The sequence below is a fragment of the Balaenoptera musculus genome, chromosome 15 (genome assembly GCF_009873245.2).
Source record: "Balaenoptera musculus isolate JJ_BM4_2016_0621 chromosome 15, mBalMus1.pri.v3, whole genome shotgun sequence".
In the NCBI taxonomy this organism is placed as follows: domain Eukaryota; kingdom Metazoa; phylum Chordata; class Mammalia; order Artiodactyla; family Balaenopteridae; genus Balaenoptera; species Balaenoptera musculus.
In genome coordinates this window covers 39,906,146-39,923,818 of record NC_045799.1, presented here as the reverse complement: position 1 = coordinate 39,923,818, position 17,673 = coordinate 39,906,146, and the positions used below count along the sequence as shown (strand labels likewise).

Here is a 17,673-nt window from a genome sequence, read left to right as displayed (position 1 = left end):
GCAGGTCCCCACCGAGGGAGGCAGGACCTCAGTCTCACTGGGAACTCGGGAACGGTATAAAACACGCTTCAGAATTGCCCCACTCAAGGGATGAGAGAGATGGGGTATTCATTCACCAAGATCCTGTTAAGCCTCCTGGGAGGCACTGTTTGCTCCCTGGCACTTCAGCCCCATCTGTGCGAGCTGTGTGGCCCCTGGTTAGAGAAAACCATCAGGTAAGGACTTGCAGGAGCTGCCAGTTGAAAGTTGAGCTGGTCTAAATGAGATGAGAAGGATCGCTCCCTTTGATCACTAACTTTGGGCCCATCCAGAACCCTTTTCACTAGCTTTCTCTCTTGCCTTGTGTAATTAATTAGTTGGTGGTCTACCTATGTGGCAGAGACTGATCCGGTGCTCACACAGCCGATCTCTGCTTCCTGGGCCCCCAACTGGACTCCATTTCCCAGTCTCCCTTGTAGAAGAGTGTGGCATGAAACAGCTGTACTTCCCTGGGCCACCTATATAAGTCATTGCCCATATTCTCCCTGCTCTTTACTCCTTAAGCCTCCTGGAATAGAGATGACCCGCAGGGCACCCTAGAAAGTCAAGCCTTGAAGATGGAAAGTTTGGGTCCTTGGGTCATCACTTAGAGGAGAGCCACTTGACCAGAAACATACTTTTAGAGGTTTTTGTGTTAAGCCATTGTGATTTTGAGGCTTATCTATTACAGCATCTAGCATTACTTTAAATAATGCAACATACACGTGTGATCAAATAATTTATTTTTCTTGATATCACTTACCATTATTTCAGATTATGTACTTATTTATTTATCAGCCGTCTCCCCTCCACCAGGAAAACTTGGATTTGTACACTGCTGTGTCTCTGGCATCTAGAACAATGCCTGGCAACAAGTATACGCTCAATAAATATTTCTCCAATGACTCAACACCGACGCACATGATACATGACAGGCCCTATGCTAGGAACTTCATATCTCTTATTTTATTCTCTGAACTACTGTATGGGGAAACTGGAATATACGCAGGCTGATTAACTTATCCAGTGGTACCCAGCAGGCAACTGAGGGAGCCACGATTGGAATCTAGGCAGTCTGACTCAACCCTCAAATTCTTCCGCCCTCTGTACCTTGCCTGATGACATCTGCCAGGTACAGAGCTAGGGGCTGGGGGTGTAGAAAGCATGAGACATGGCACCTGCCCTTCAGGTCGACCCAACAGGTGACAGTTCACATGGGGCTTGAGTGCAGCAGGGAAAACAGACCAGTCTCATTCTTAACCATGGAGCAGGCTATCTTCTAGAAAGTTAGGCTCTGCTACTCAGCCAACCTGAGCAAGGGCCCAGATACAGGATTCAAATCCTCTTATGGAATACGAGAGAACTGAGCAGACTATATAGAGCTAAAGCCAGATCCACTGTCACCAATGCGAGACACGTAAAGGGTGGTGCAGGGACATTTGGTGGATGTGAACAATTGGAGCAAAGGCAGAGTGAGTCGGAGGCAAAATCCTGATCCTGTGTGTTGGGAAGAGTTAGGAAGAGAGTTGAGTAGAGGGTAAGGTTAAGAACACGGTCTTCAACCAGCTTTGCCATGTACAGAGCCTTATGACTTGGGCAGGTTAGAAGACCTTGTTGGGCTTCTTTTGCCTTATCTGTAAAATGGATGTAACTTGCTTGCCTCCCACGGTAAAGTGATTAGCACAGAGGCACAACGTGTGTGCTCAGGAAGGGTGGCTGGTATCATACCTATTCTTTGATCCTTGCTCCCTGGTCTTAGGGTGGGGAAATCTACCCCCTGGCCACTGAGCTTCAAAGATGGACAGGCTTGGAGACCAATCATTGTGGATAATAATTGAATGGGGTGAGGAGGATGCCCAGCTCTTCTGGGGCCCTGCTCTCATCCTTCCCATGTGTGGCCACTAGAGGGCCTTGGCTTCTCTGTCTGCCACTATTGGCTTGCTCAGACGTGGCACCTGAGAGGCCCAGTGGGTCACTAGAAAAAGGGATCTCTTTCCACAGAGCAGCAAAGGAGCAAAGCATTCGATGAGAGGCGTCTGTAGAGCAGCTGCTGAGGGGTCCTATAAACAGGTGCTGCAGGTGAGGGGGCAGACAGCCTACTCTGCGGTGGGCAAAGTTGGCCCTTGCTCACATGATCCCCTTTCCATGAAGGAATTACCCAGGGTTACCCTGGGGCTGGCTTGGGGCCCTATAGTAAATGAGATACATCTGCATAGAGGCAGGTTATAGTTCAGCAAATTTCCGGAGGGGTGGCACCATCTGGATGATGGAAGGGAAACTAGCGGTGTTCTCAGTAGGCCAAGAGCCCAGGAGCCTCTCCAGCTCCCAATTCACCCCACCTTCCAACTGCTCAGTTATGTCAGGAAGGTCTTATATAAAGAGGCAAATAGCCATATTGGAAAACATGGCTCATATCAGTCAATTCTCACTGTATTAGGAAAACAGCTTTAATTTCCATGCTAAATCCTTAACAAAAACACCTTAGACAGAACTCCGTAACTTGCCATTCTTGTCCCTCTGGCTCATCACTGTAAACATCCCAGTTTTTTGGAAAACACCAAGCCTCTTGCGTAGTTCCTTGCCTTTTGCCCATACTGTTTTTCTTACTCCAATGCATCTACTTGCCCCTCCCTCTTCTCTGCTCTATGAAATACCACTCCTCCATTAGGTCTAGCAGGTACTTCCCTGATTCCTGCCTCTATTTTCCCAGAGTACTTTCCACTTACCCTTTATAGAACACTTATCAGAGGGGGTTATTGCTGTACATTTTTGTCTCTCCTGCTCACTAAAATGAGCTTCTCATGTGATTCATCTCCAGCTCTGCTTGAATACCTGTCCTGACAGGGTACTCACCATCCCAAAGGCAATGCATTCCATTGCAACCAACTCTCTTGGCAAAAATGGTTTTCCTATTATTAGGAACCAAATCTGCTTCCCTGATACACGGACCTACTGATTTTCTCCCTACCAGTTCAGTTGCCTAAACTTCCTTCAGGTGTGAATAAGGATTCTCATTCCATAGTTAGAAATAGGTCTTAAATATAAATATCCTGAGAGTGGGCAATACATGGATAACTCATTCTAAAGTGTAAATGACTGATAAGAGATTTTCCATAAAATCTTTTTTTCCATAAAATTTTTCCATAAAATTCTTATCCATGGAGCAGGCTATCTTCTAGAAAGTTAGGCTCTGCTACTCAGCCAACCTGAGCAAGGGCTCAGATACAGGATTCAAATCCTCTTATGGAATACAAGAGAACTGAGCAGACTATATAGAGCTAAAGCCAGATCCACTGTAAAAACTAGTGGATAAATAAAAAACAAGATTTTATTATGAGAACCTAAGGGTAGGCTGATAGAGTAGATAGAGCACTGGACTAGGAAATGAAGGATAGATCCAATGTGATCTATTTTTTTCTGAGCTTTGGTTTCCTCATCTGGAAATGGAATAATTTGCACAATGAGGAGTTCTACTTATTACTGAAATTGCAGAATTTTGTCTGGAAGCAGTCCCACTCACCTGGGCTGTCTTAAGCCTTTGCTCTGGCTTGGATTTCTTAGCTCTTTCTTAGCTCTGGGTGGGCAAAAAGTTGCATGTGTATCAATGAGCTCTAGCCTCCTGGGGGCAGGGTTGATATTCTTGGTGCCAAAGATGCTATGACTTATACCACCCACCATCACATCAATCAATGAGCCTTTTATTCTACCTGGTTTGAACCTTCCTCTCCCCTGCCTTGAAGCCCTGCTTTACCAGGGCTATTTATGGAATTCGTATCATAAATATTTGCAGGTAACACATTTACTGTAGGTAACACATTTTATTATGATTTTATTATGTAATCTCTTTTCCTGGAGTTTTGCAAGTAAAGATTGCATAAGAACCAACTTTTTATTTGTCCTAAGTTCCACCCTACAGAACCAGGCCATATTACAATTGCTTGATGCACAAGACTCAGTGACTCAATAAATACTTTACAAAAATAATGTATTTTTTTTCTTTCTTAAAACATAAAAAAATTAGGTTTTCCTAGACTTGAGTTCCTCTCCTTGTTTTTATATTTATTTACTGAGACTATATTGTGGAGAAAAAAATTGTTAAGCTGGTATTAAAATAAAATAGATGAAATGAAGTTCATGATTTCTCCCCATTTGTTTTGCATTTTTTCTTTGGAAAAGTGCTACTCCTTGTTTTTATGTCTGACCTTCCTGTAGCCTTCTGAACCTATTAAGGCATGAGCAGAAATTCTATTCTGGGGTCTTTTAGTAGAATCATAGCATTGTGTTAATATTGGCCTTTGTTTTAAAGTCCATTTAAAACCAGGCCTCAGATTTTCTCCTAAAATACCCATTTGCCCCCTACTCCCTACCCAGGCTGAGGCAAGGGCATTTTGGAAGCTGAGACTTCATCAAGGTACCTCACTGGCTAACTAACACTTGGTTTCAGGTGGGTGTTTCCTTGTTTTGATATCTTTCTGTTGAATTCTTTATTTTTAAAGAAGTCATTACTACAAAATTCCCTTTCTCTTCCATCTCCCTAAGCCCCTTTCTGAACTCTCACGGAAGTGATTAAATAGTTTCACGATGACAACTCCAGAGAAAAGGCGACGTATAAGTCACATTCATATTAAATAAGTTATATATAAAAACTGCTTATCACGTTTACAACTTTGTTCTCTTTGCCCCTTTGCTTCTCTCGGAAACGCTGGATCCGGGGTGTGAGTTGAATCCCACCTGCTATGACCTCCAGATTCTTCTTCCAGCTTCTTTCTCCCCATCCTCCTGAGGACATCCCCCCTAGGAAGAGTTCCAAGGAAGCCGTTGGCATTGAAGAGGCAACGGTGGCTTCAGATGGCAGTCACAAGGGCCTGGCGCACACCCCTAGTGTAACTTATGACAAATACTCACATGGTATATGTACATATACATGTATGCGGGTAAGAGGGACTCTGTGCCAGGTGGCGGATCAGTGCAGTGTGTTTGTGTCATGAACAACAGAGGTGGTGTCTCTTTAATACTCTCTGGCCTCTTGAAACTGCTTGATATAATCTTCGTCCGAGGGGCTCTCTGTGCACTTCTGTCCGTTGTTGGGAGGCCGGGCCTCATTATACCTGCTCCAGTCGCCCTTGCAGATAATCCAGGGCAGGATGTCCACTTTGTAGTGGAGCTCCGCTGAGAACTCAGTGCTGATGAGATTGGGTGTCCCCGCCCCTTTGCCCCTGGTGATGAGCTGCATGTTGTCGCCATAGCAACAGTGCTGGGCGGCCAGTGTGGTGCTCTCCAGGGACAGCATGGAGCGAATGCAGTACCGGGCCGTGGGCTTGTAGATCTCCAGCTTCTCCTTGGGCCCGCTGGCATCCTTCCAGCGGAAGTCCTTGCGCTTGATGCGGTCGAAGATGTCGGCCGTGCTGTAGGCCACCTCGGTGGGGTAGGAGCAGGGGCAAGCTGGGCAGGTCGTGATCACCTTGTGCATGTACTTCTTTAGGAACTCGCTCTTGCAGCTCATCCAGCGCTCACAGCTGTCCGTGTCTGAAAGGGCCAGAGAAGAAACCCTCTGATCGCATGCAAAACAGGCTGCCTGACGACTTTAAAGTCAACCTCTCCCTTCCCTGACTGGCAGCCCCTGGAACCCCCCAGGCCATGGTGTGAACCGATCATGGCCCTTGAACTGGGAACTTTGTTCTCGGCCCCCACCAACTCACTTAATTTATATTATGAAAACTTTTCACATTACATAGAAAGTGGAAAGGATATACGTATACAATGACTACCCAGATGCCATCACCTAGACTTAATCATCACTGTATTTCCCTCATTAAAATTTTTTGTGGAAAGATATGATATTATTACCCCTAAGTTTTAGTAGGCGTCTACAAAAAAAGGAGGACAATTAAACCATATTTTCCATGTTTTCCTAGATAACCGTAACCCCATTTTCACCCATAACAAAACGAACAATAATTCAGAGGGCCATTTTGAATCTCCTCTCTAAATAAGTGATGAGTGGCAGAAAATGCTTCAAAGGGATATTTGTAGGACTAAGTTTTATTTCTGCCACTCACTGACTGGTTTAAACTAGGCTAGTGGCCTAACCTCTTAACCTTAGGCAGGAAACTGTTACATGCAAATCCCTATGATAAGAGGTCTCAAAGAGGAAGAGGCTGGTGGTTCCCTGCTTTAGGGAATTTAATATTTAGGCCAGGGGACACTGACCTGTAGACCTCGAGCCAGAACCTGCCCCAAGAGGTGTTGTAGTGTTTGGCCTTACAGTATTTAAAAAATATTGAATTAATTGCCAACATTTAAAGAATTATGTGATTCCACTTATTAATGTAGATTTCCTGGTTCATTTGAAAAACCCAAAGATAGGTGACGTCAGTCCTGCATTGCCTTGTGAATGGGTAACCAGTGACCCACTTCTGGTCAAGACAGGAGGTCCCCAGTTCACCACAGTCCCTACCTGATCCCGTCACTCATGGGTGTTCGCTCTTGGTCCCTTAGTCATGAGAGTTCAGGACCATCCTGTTTAGTGAATGTCTCAGAGTTTGTGTTTTTCCCAGACCCTGAGACAAAGATTGCCAGTGAAAATGGTTCTTGGGAAGTGATTCTGGGAAACACCAGCAGGGAGCAGGGAGGTGGGACAGGGAAGGGAGGGTGGCAATATGGGATGTGAACCAACAACAAGTAACCACTGTGTAGAAACTGCAGCATCTCCCCTTGGACCTGGGAAACCCATCCAGTGACAGGGTGGAACTTTACCCAAGCCCCGTGATTCTGGGAAACAGCCAAGGTTAAGCCTTTCCCCCAACCTTGCGCATTCTGGAAAACCACTTACTGTAAGAACCCTCTTCCCCGCAGGACTTGATAAGACTCACAGCTGCCGCCTTGTTTACCTATGACAAAAACCAGACACAGACCCTCCAGATTCCCTTTCTTGGTCTCAATAAATGATAGCTAAACTGCTCATTCCCAATCAGAACAAAACGCATCCCAACTAAACTTTAGTTAATATTCTCCCCTTCTTTCAAGCCCCTGAACTTTTTTTTTTAACTTTTTATTTTGTATTGGAGTATAGCCAATTAACAACGTTGTGATAGTTTCAGGTGCACAGCAAAGTGACTCAGCCATACATATACATGTATCCATTCTCCCCCAGACTCCCCTCCCATCCAGGCTGCCACATAACATTGAACAGAGTCCCTGTGCTCTACAGAGGTCCCTTGCTGGTTGCCCTTTTTTTTAAATATAGCAGTGTGTACATGTCAACCCCAGCTCCCTAACTAGCCCTTTCCTCCACCCCTTTCGCCCCCTGTAACCATAAGTTCATTCTATAAGTCTGTGAGTCCGTTTCTGTTTTGTAACTACGTTCATTTTGTATCATTTCTTTTTAGATTCCGCATATAAGCAATATCATATTATATTTCTCAAGCCCCTGACCTTTGACCTACCCTCTGCCTGGGCCAGCATATAGGCCTGTCCTTAGGGCGTCCCTACCAAAAATAGGCTGGTCTCAGGGCAGAACATTCGCTGATGCCCTATCTGATCTCACCCAGCCTTCCATCCCACTGCCTCACATGGTTTTCTTCTAGCCTCATTACTCCTCTGCTAAAAGAAAACCCTTTTGCCTAACCCTTGAGATGCTTGCAGGCCTAAGACACAGTGTTTTCTCGATTGTAAATAGGCACTTTCCCTTTTTGCAATAATCCTTGAATACAGTCTTTGAAGAGAGATGTTTATTTTATTTGGCGGGGATCTGGGTATTATCCACCAGTTCCCATCAACACTGATAGGGGGCTTCTCCTGGACTTCTGGCATGAACCGTGGATTCATGGGCTGGTGGCTCTGGGGGCCAGAGCACACTGTCAGGCAAAGAACCACAGGGGCTGCTGGGGTGTAGGGACGTGGTGTGGGCAGTGGCAGGTTTCCCATTGCGTGTGGCTAGGAAGCTGCCAGCTCGGGTAAGATGAGCCATATCTAAGGCCGCCCACCATGGTGGAATTTGGGGTGCCGTTAAGGGGGCCAAAGCAAAAGTCCCACCGGTGCTAAAAAGTGTCATTTCTATCAGTGCTAGTCAGGGGGTGCTTCAAGGAGTGTGTGACACCGGGCTGGCCCTGGGGCTCTTCAGGGCTGCATGGTGGCCACAAGTGTCCTGCTCAGAGCTCCGGCAAGGAAGCCTGCTGGGGGCACTTTGCTGCCTGGTGGCCTCCAGCTGTAGCCGCTGTGGATCTGCCGTGGATTTCACATCCACGTTGTGCTCCCCCGGGGCAGCTCTCGGTCGATGACTGAGCCTAGCGCGGTTGCTGCCCAATGGGGGACCCCTTTGTCAGGCAGCCTTTGCTGGGGGTCCCCGTTGGCATGGCCGAGACTTTCTCAAGCTGCTCTGAGGCCCTTGCTTCCCAGTTCTCCTTCCTTCCCTCCCTCCCTTTGCGGGGGTCAGGCCTGCATCTTGGTCTGAAAGCCTTCCCTGCCTACTCCTGCTTCTTCCCCTCTATCCTTCCCGGGCGCTTCCCCAGTGACTCTCTAGAATGTCCAGTCCCATCTCAGAAGGCTGGAACTGACTCAGACTACATACAAGAGCAGAGATGGGGCCGGGCGAGGGGAGGGCCATCCAGGTTGGTATTAAGTGTGCAAACCACAGTTAAGCAGAAGAAGCCTGGGGGTAGGGTGCATGTTCAGTTTCCCTGGAGCAGAGGCTATACGGAAGGAAGTTTGCTAGTGTCAGGTCATGGGGTCTTCAGTGTGGTTTAGGCTCGTTTCAGAGGGCACTAGGGAACCACTGAAGGTTTCTGAGTGACGGTGAGCTCTTCACTGAGCTATGCTGTAGGAAGAAAGATTCAGTGCTGATGCCAGTTGTAAGAGCCCAGGTGAGATACTCTGGGAGGGAACAGTGGGTGGGATCAAGAGTAGTCGGGGAGGTAGGGCTGCCAGGCCTTGGTGGGCTTGGGGGGAAGGGAGGAAGGTATCAGAAGTGACTCTCCAGCTCTGACCCAGGTGCCTGGGAGGCTGGTGGTGTCATGAGTGAAAATCAAACGGTCGGGCTTGGGGGGCAGCTTGCAGGGGTGCTCAGGTTTCTCTTGAGGGATATGAGAAAGAGAGAGCTGGGGCACCTCCCAGGAGCTCGGAAAGGCCTGGCCTAAGATGAAACACCTGGGCTCTTGTGTCAGACTGCCTGGGATCGAATCCCAACTCAAGTATTTAGTGGCTCTGTGACCCTGAGCAAGGTATTCTACTTTGCTGTGCTTCAGTTTTCTCATCTCTAAACTGGGTACAAAAATTGCACCGATCTCAAAAAGTGCAATGAGGATTAAACCAGAGGGAAAGCAGGGAGTACACAGAACAGGGCTGAGGATGCTGCCTGCGGGGATGGGCTGAATGCTATGATTCCACCCCTGAGAGCCCCTGACTGAGCAGTTGCACAGAGATTGGAGGGTCCATCCTGGGAAGTGTGTGTCTGCAAAGCCAGTGGGGGTCTCCCTCAGAGGGCAGGATTTTCAGAAACAAAATTCAGCGAGGCCCCAGAAAATAGCTTTGTATTTTTCCTCCAGAGTAGAAGGTCATCGTAATTCATGTACAGGACATAGGTCCTTTGACTTATTTTTTATCAAATTTACATGGAGTATTCAGTGTGAATGTTCTCAATGCTTTACAAGTATTAACTCATTTCACTCTACAATAGGTCTAGGAGGTAGGCACCATTACCTTAGACCATTTTACAGATCAGAAAACTGAGGCAGAAGTAGGTTAAGAAACTTGACCTTGTGCTAGTCAAGCTTTTCTCATCTCTGCTGGGCATCTTCCATTTGTCTTCTACATCCTTAGTCCACATTTTTCCTTGCCATGGAAGGCTGCCTTGTATGCACCAGATCTGTGGGCTCCCTGAGCCCTGGTTTCTAATTGGGGTGAGCCAATGGGAGGACCGGGTCAGGGACCAGAGGGAGGGAGGAGCGAAGTCAGGGTATTGTTCCCGAGGCTCCTCCCTCACTGTTACAGGTTGGCTACCTCCTTCTGGGAGCCGGAAGTGCTGTCAGGCAGCCCTCTCTACACAGTGGTTCTGGAAACCACTCCTTCCCCTGGTCGCTTCAGGCCAGTGGGTGGTAAGGGCTCCCCACGCTCGCCAGCCCCAGGGTTCTGTACAAGCCCTTCTTGGTTTCCATCCACCTGCTCACACCTTTGCCAAAAGGCCCTCATCAAATGCTCCTCTATTACCTGATCTGCGTGTGAGCCTTGTCTGCCCCTGCCCAGAACCTGCCTGACCCGCCATCCCCCCTCATCCCTGTGTGTCCTCAGCTGCCCATTGGGCGCAGCTGGTCCCATCCCCTGTGAAAGGGCAAATAGCTGCCTGCCTGTGGGGTGAGATATGGGGAGGCCTGAGACGCTCTCTTCCCCAAAAGCCCATCTTGTTGTTTTATCATTTTATGCAAAATTCCCGCAAGTAGTCTTTAATTTTTTTTTTTTTTTTGGGGGTCAAATGCATTGTGTGTGCAGAAGGCTTCTGCTAACGGCGTTTTGGTTGCACGTGAAGGACTGTGATGGAAACCCCGGGCAACAGAATTTCCAGACTGCCTCCAGTGTGGCTGAGGAGGGCAGAGTGAAGAGGTGAGGAAAGGGTTTTGGGGGGTCGCAAAAAGAAATGGGGCAGAAGGAGTCTTACCATTCTGTAATATAGAATTACATCCAGAAGCACGTGGAGCTATTTTTATTCAGCAAGCTTTCCCCTTGCTGAGTAGACACTTTCAGTTTTGTTTGGTCCACGTTCATTGTACTTGCTCTAGCATTTTCGAGCAGATGAGTAGCAGGGTGTACCAAAGTGTTATGAAAGATTCACGTGGCGGGGAGTGAGATGGGGGAGGCATAATGTCGAGAAAGTTCCCGTTCTCTTCCTTCCTCCCCCCCGCCCCCGTCCTTCTGCTGGAAAACTGACATCACCATATCTTGATTTTACTGGGGACACTCGGTGAGAGTTGGGAGAAGAGATGCCCTGAGGCTCGAGGCCCGAGTGTGGACGGATCCCGAGCTAGGGGCAGGGCGTCCCGCCTGCATGCTATGGATACTGCGTGGCTGGCGGGGCAGATACAGCAGGGCTGCTGGGCTCTGTCTGGTGCAGGAGGAATGGGGCAGCTGCTCTCTCTTGCTTGGTGTATATTCAGCGAGCAAGAAGTATGCTGAGAAAATTGGACCCCGTAAGAGGAAAACGAAACATTTAAATGGATCCAAGGATGGCACGGCAAAGGCAGAAGGAATCTCCAAAACGCTAGATCAATATTTGGATGGAAAAGAAAAAAAAAACAAACTTTCCTTACCAACTTCGAACAGTTTGGTGGCATTAAACTCTTCACTTCCCGCAAGCAGACTCACTTCGGTGGCAGCTGTCCTGAAGGTGTCTTCGATTCCTAAACACAGACAGGAGCTCATTTTCCCTAGTTATATGGAAAAAGTCAGCCCTCCACCCCCTACCCACCCCCACCCCACTGGCAAATAAAAAAAACAAATACACTTGAATAAAGCCTTTTTTGTATTCATTACTACTCGTGGGCAGAAACTTGCCAACAGAGGAAACAGTAAAAAGCAGGTAGAGAGCATAAAATATATTAAAACCCTAGATACCATTTGCAGCGTGAAATCAGATCCAAATGTGCCTGAATGTGCCTAAGGAACTCATTCCTTGGGCCTAGGAATGGGATTTTGGGCAGTGCGGGACACACGTCAGGATGGCTGTGTATCTAGAGGTGTCAGGATGGCAAACTAAACTAGAGGCTGTAGAGCGTAGTGGTTAACAACTTGTCTCATGGTCAACACCAGTCTTAAGGACTGACTCACTGGGTCCAAATCATTACTAGCTGTGTGACCTTGGGCAAGCCCTGGAACATCTGTGTGACTCAGTTTTCACATCTGTAAATGGGGAGGACCAATGACCCAGCTCATAGTGCTGAATGAATTAAATGAGTAATATGTAAAGAAAGCACATAGAGTACCAAGTGGTAAGTGTTGGCTGACATTTTTCCCTTGAATATTTGTCTAGTTCATTTTGAGGATGCAGCAGTCCATAGCCAAAGACCCGATCTCTCATATGCTGGGACTTTTAGCATTACTGATGATGTTTCAAAAAGAATAAGCTGGGGGAGCGATGAATTGGGAGTTTGGGATTAGCAGATGCAAACTATTATATATAGAATGGATAAACAACAAGGTCTTACTGTGTAGCACAGGGAACTGTATTCAATATCCTGTTATAAACCATAATGGAAAAGAATATGAAAAAGAATGTATATATATATATGTATAACTGAGTCACTTTGCTGTACAGCAGAAGTTAACACAACATTGTAAATCAACTATACTTGAATGAAATAAATGTTTTTAAAACCCCCAAATTCAACATTTAAAAAAAAGAATAACCTGGGCTTGTTATTACTTGCTCTGAGCGACTGAACCTAGCTTGCCTCAAACTTCCTGGCTCTCTCCCCTCCTCAAATGACCACCCCCACCCAGGCTTCCTTTGCAAACAGGAATCCCCTGTAAATGGGGGCAGTCAGGAGAGGAAGGAGCGTGGAACGTGGATTATTTGTTGGAGAACCTTGACTGTCTTGCTAAGCATGAGTTGATTTCCTTTAAGGGGCTCTCTCTGGTTTTATGTGAGGCCCCTAGCACTTATTTGTATGGTCAGCCTAAGGGACAAACTTTTACAGTGTAATCACTGCAAGGCCAGGGAGATGGCCTGTCCCATGAGTTTTTCCAGTAGAGCTGAGAATCAAGACACCAAAAAAGGAAAGAGATCCTGCAAAAGGAGATCCTTCATGTTCAAGGGAGCCCTGAAAAGCTGGAAGAGTCAAGAACAGAAAGGCAGAAAGGATGGAAGGAGGGCAAGTTCAGATGAGAAGAAAATGTATGAACAGGGCTGCTGGCCACTCTGCTCTCAGTGGTGAGAGAAAACGAGAAGGAAACATTCAAAATGGCGGCAGGGAAGATACCTGCTATCAAGATATCTAGGTCTACTGCTTTAGGTCTGGGTGCCAGCTCTGGGAGAGAAAGCAATAAGCAAGCCTGCCCAAGCCCTGACATTAAATGCTGTCTGTATTCACCTGTGGCTGAGCCCGATACCCTTCCGCTTGACAGAGGTGTAAGAGTCTAATGGTTAAGAACATGAATTCTGGAATCAGACTGCCTGGATTCAAATCCCAGCTGGACCACTTGCTGCCTGTGTGACTCTAGGCAAGTTAGCCTGTGTGCCCCAGTTTCCACAGCTGCCAAATGAGTACCATCATCAATAGCTAGTTCATGAGGTTATTGTGAGGATTAGATGAAGTAACACATGCAAAGACCTTAGAAATTTGCTTGATACTTAAATACTCAAAAAGTCCTACTCTTCATGAACCTCGGTATCATCTTTTTCCCTTCTTCATCTTCCCAATCTTCATCTTCATCTTTATCTTCATTTTCTTTTGTTTCATCTTATCTTCATCATCATCTTCTTCTTCTTCGCCTCCTTCTCTTCTTCATTTCTTCCTGCCTTCCTCCTCTTCTCCCTTCTCATATTATTATTATTTATTGGTTTATTTCTACCCATCCAAATCCCATCCCACCAGACTTCTAACTCAGCTTCATTATGATGAACACCGGAAAGATCAGGACAAGCATCTTGATGGTTGTTCCACTTTTGGAAATCCACCTGCATGGCTGACGGGGGCTAGAACTGCCTCGTCTCATACCATCAGCCCTGTTTTCTGCATACACCCCTTTGCTATCACACACGTCGCCAATCTGATCTTCTCTCTCTGCAGAAATCCCTTTGCTCTTCCAATTTTTTGTTCTAAATCTCAGCCTGAGAGATTTAGAACAGAGTTTCTAGGGGTAGAAAAAGGAAGTCTGGTGTGTGGGGATCAAATGTTCTGCCTCTGAAATTTCTTTCGGAGGAAGCCATCTGGAGTGTGTGATTTCTTGGGAGAGCCTGAGATAGTATTTTAGGCTGGTTTTCTACCTGACCATGGGGAACACATGGTAGATGGAAAACTATAGACCAGGAGTTGGTAAACTTTTATGTAAAGGGTCAGAAAGTAACTATTTTAGGCTTTGTGGTTCACATATGGTCTTTTTTTACTGAAGTATAGTTGATTCACAATGTTGTGTTAGTTTCAGATGTATAGCAAAGTGATTCAGATATATATACATGTATATGTATGTATATATATAATTTTCCATTATAGGTTATTACAAGATATTGAATATAATTCCCTGTGCTATACAGTAGGTCCTTGTTGTTTATCTATTTTATATATAGTAGTTTGTATCTGTTAATGCCAAATTCCTAATTTATCCCTCCCTGTTGGTAACTGTAAGTTTGCTTTCTGTGTCTCCGAGTCTATTTTTGTTTTGTAAATAAGTTCATTTCACATACGGTCTTGGTTGCATATTCTTCCTCCTCCTCTCTCTCTTCTTCCTCTTCCTCCTTCTTCATAACCCTTTAAAAATGTGTGGGCCATACTGACATGGGCCGTGGTTTGATAACTACTGCTATAGACACTATTATTTTTCACCCCAATATGGCCTCTTACCAAGTTTGTAATTAGTTAAGTTTTTAAAACACTGACAATGCAGTTTAAAGTGATACTTAACTGCCAAGTTGCCCCAATTTGCTCCCTCTAGAGCCTTCAGCAACTCTCAGGCTAACACATGGTTTTTCTGTAGACGGCCATTAAGCCTCTGGTCCTGGCGTTCTTATTAGACCATGAACGCCTGTCTTCATGTGTCTCTTTAAGGTACAACCCATCCCACAACAAAGGCTCAAATTAACCAGAGTCCCTCCTTTAAATTAAGTACATGGTGGCATTGTCTTCTAAGTCACAGTTACTGCAATTGTGTATAAGGCTCAGAAAATCCATCTTTTCATCCACTAAGCTCATTACTCATCTCTTGTCCCAGTCTGGTCAGAATTCTTAGGAAAATGGTTGCCCTGTAAGAAGTCAATTTCTATAAGTTTTTAAATATAAACTAAAAGCTTCCCCAGACTCACAGATATAGAGAACAAATTAGTGGTTACCAGTGTGGGGGGAGGAGGGACAATATAGGGGTGGGGGGGGTGGTAGGTACAAACTGTTGGGTATAAGCTAAGCTACAGGGATGTATTGTATACAACATGTGGAATATAGCTAATATTTTGTAATAACTGTAAATGGAGTGTAACCTTTAAAAATTGTATAAAAAGATAAAAAAATAAAATTAAAAAAAAAAGCTGCCCTTGAATGTGGAGCCACACCCCTGCGTAAACCCACCTGGGCAGTTTGGACGGTCACACGTCCTAGATTCGGTTGCAGTGCACGCGTAGCCACAAGACCTGGTCCGTTTCTGGTTGCCGTTCCCACAGGTGACGCTGCAAACAGACCAGAGACTCCAGTCTCCCTCACCGTCTGTGGAATCTGGAACAGAACCAGGGAGGTGGTCACCAGCCTTGGCCAAAGAGTCCCCAAATCTCCCCCACTGAACTGCCAGCCAACTGTCCATTTCTGACGTTCCCACTGTTAGAGGGGGCCAGATGCCAGCTGGAGTCGAAAGCCTATGGCTCCAGGGTTCATTTTAGGGATTAGCTTAGTAATGGCAGGGACTCTGAGGTTTTGGGCACATGGCCAGGGCCTGCCCCCTAGAAGGTGCCCAGTAAGTGCTTGTTGAGAATGTGTACATTCACAGAGTGTGGAGCCATGGAATAATATGGTAGGGATTTTCCAAAATGACCACCATCAGTTCCTTCATACACAAAGAGAGGAGTCACATGAAGGGCCCCCAAAACACTACACATGGGAATGAAGCCTTCTTGGACCTTCCAGGCACTTCTCAGTGGACAGCTGAACTCAGCTGATGCCATTGGCAGTAGAAGAGATGCCCAGTGGGGCCCCATCTGAACTCCTGGGCCACAGAATCATGAGAAATAATACACTGCTGATGTTTTAGTCACCAAGTTTTGGAATGGTTTGTTATGCAGCAGTAGATAACTGATACATAATGGTAAAGCTAGAAACGGTCCTTGAGGTCATCACTCAACATCCATTCAACAAATACTGAGCCCCTATTATGTGCCAGGCACAAATCAGTGTATGTGAGATATATCATTAAGTAAAGCTTTCAAAGATCTCTGCCCTGTGGTACTAATATTTTTGTGAGAAGATTCAGACAATAATCAATAAACACAAAAAAAATGTGTAAATTATACAATATATCAGAAATTGATGAGTGGTATGGAAAAAGGAGAAGTGGACCAGACTAGGGGGGCCTGGGAGTGTGAGAACCGTGAGACAGGTTGGTATGTTATCTAGACTAACTTCCTCTTTTTAAAAGTAAGGAAACCAAGTCCTGGAGTGCTTGGGTGACCCATTCAAGGTCATAAGGGTAAGAGGAAGGAAAGCTTGGGCCCTAGTGCTAAATCCTTGATCTCTATAGCTTGACCCTTTCTGCAGCATCTCCCCTCTGAACTACTTTTTCCTGCTTTATCCAAATCTTCCTCCAGACTTGGGGCCTCTGCCAGGGCCAAGCACAGAGCCCCAGACATGTGCCTTGCAGGGAAGGGGTCCGCTCTGCTCAGAACAGGTCTCGGTGATCATTATTATGAAGGCTTGGCAAGAATGCAGTCCACACATGTTTCTACCTGAACCGCGGGCCCCGTGCCAGGCTCCCAGGCCGTTGTTCACACGGTGATCACTCTGAATGCCGCTCAGGCAAACCCAGGGCCACCGAGTCTCAGCCCATCATGCAGAGTTGGTGGGGGGATTCCTGGTCCTCTTCCCTAACACAGAGCCAAGAGTCTGCTCACACCTCACCTGCTCCCAGGGGCCCCATCTGTTTCTCCCCACTTCCCCAAAGGGATTTTTCCAAACTTTGATTTCCTTCTAAGACATGGTTTTCCAACCACAGAGCCAAGCAGATGTTTGAAACTACTGCCTCTTGTGAGGGAGGTGGGCCTTCTTCCCCCCATCAGCTGCCTCCGCCTCTCCCATCTCCTCCTGGGCATCAACGCAGTGGAACTGGACAGACCGCTGAGGAGAGGGCCGTAGCTACTCCCTCCCAGACCTCTTGGTAAATTCTCCGAGAACACGAGGGATGTGCCTGGAACAACTACAGGATAGCACTCCTGTCAGCCGGTGTATCCATGTGTAGCGGGTTATACGCTCACGTGAACACACTCAGGGCCTCCTGTGTGAATCACCTGTACCAGATTTTGTTAAAGGGAACAACCACCAGACCAAAAAGTCACCAGTAAAGATGGTACTGTTTTTAGACTCATAAGAAGGGGGCAGTGGGTCAGTCGGAAAAAGCTGATTAAATCACACAGGTAGAGTCCATGTCACCTGTGGGGTGGGTACCGGCCTAAGACATGATCTAATGATGCCAAGAGGTGTCCTGCTTGGCTCAGTAGAAGCAATGGGGCCTCAACTATCTAGAAATTTCTGGCGACCTTTCCTCCCTGTTGCAATAATTTTGGGAAATATCATCCCTGAACTTTGAGATTTTAGCATTAAACATACCATTTTGGAATCTCTGCCGGAGGTAATTTCTTGTTTTGGTTTCTTGGATCTGAATTACTGAATGCTAATACTGTGTCTGATGATGTGAAAAATGACTTCCATAATTCTTCTCCCTGTATCCACCCCGTTGGTTACTACCTTTTCACACCAA

At 46.3% G+C, this 17,673-nt stretch overlaps 1 protein-coding gene across 2 annotated transcripts in view; it reads right to left on the bottom strand.

Annotated features, from left to right (window-relative positions):
• Nucleotides 1-800: 800 nt before the first annotated feature.
• Nucleotides 801-17,673, bottom strand: part of ISM1 (isthmin 1) — an 81,819-nt gene continuing 64,946 nt past the window's right edge. For both annotated transcript variants that reach the window (XM_036827288.1, XM_036827289.1), the window contains exons 4-6: nucleotides 15,282-15,425; nucleotides 11,316-11,405; nucleotides 801-5,544 (exon numbers count right to left, since the gene is read on the bottom strand). In XM_036827288.1, the coding sequence (XP_036683183.1) occupies nucleotides 5,027-5,544; nucleotides 11,316-11,405; nucleotides 15,282-15,425 (752 nt within the window). In that variant the 3' untranslated portion in view covers nucleotides 801-5,026. The remainder of the gene's footprint in view (nucleotides 5,545-11,315; nucleotides 11,406-15,281; nucleotides 15,426-17,673) is intronic.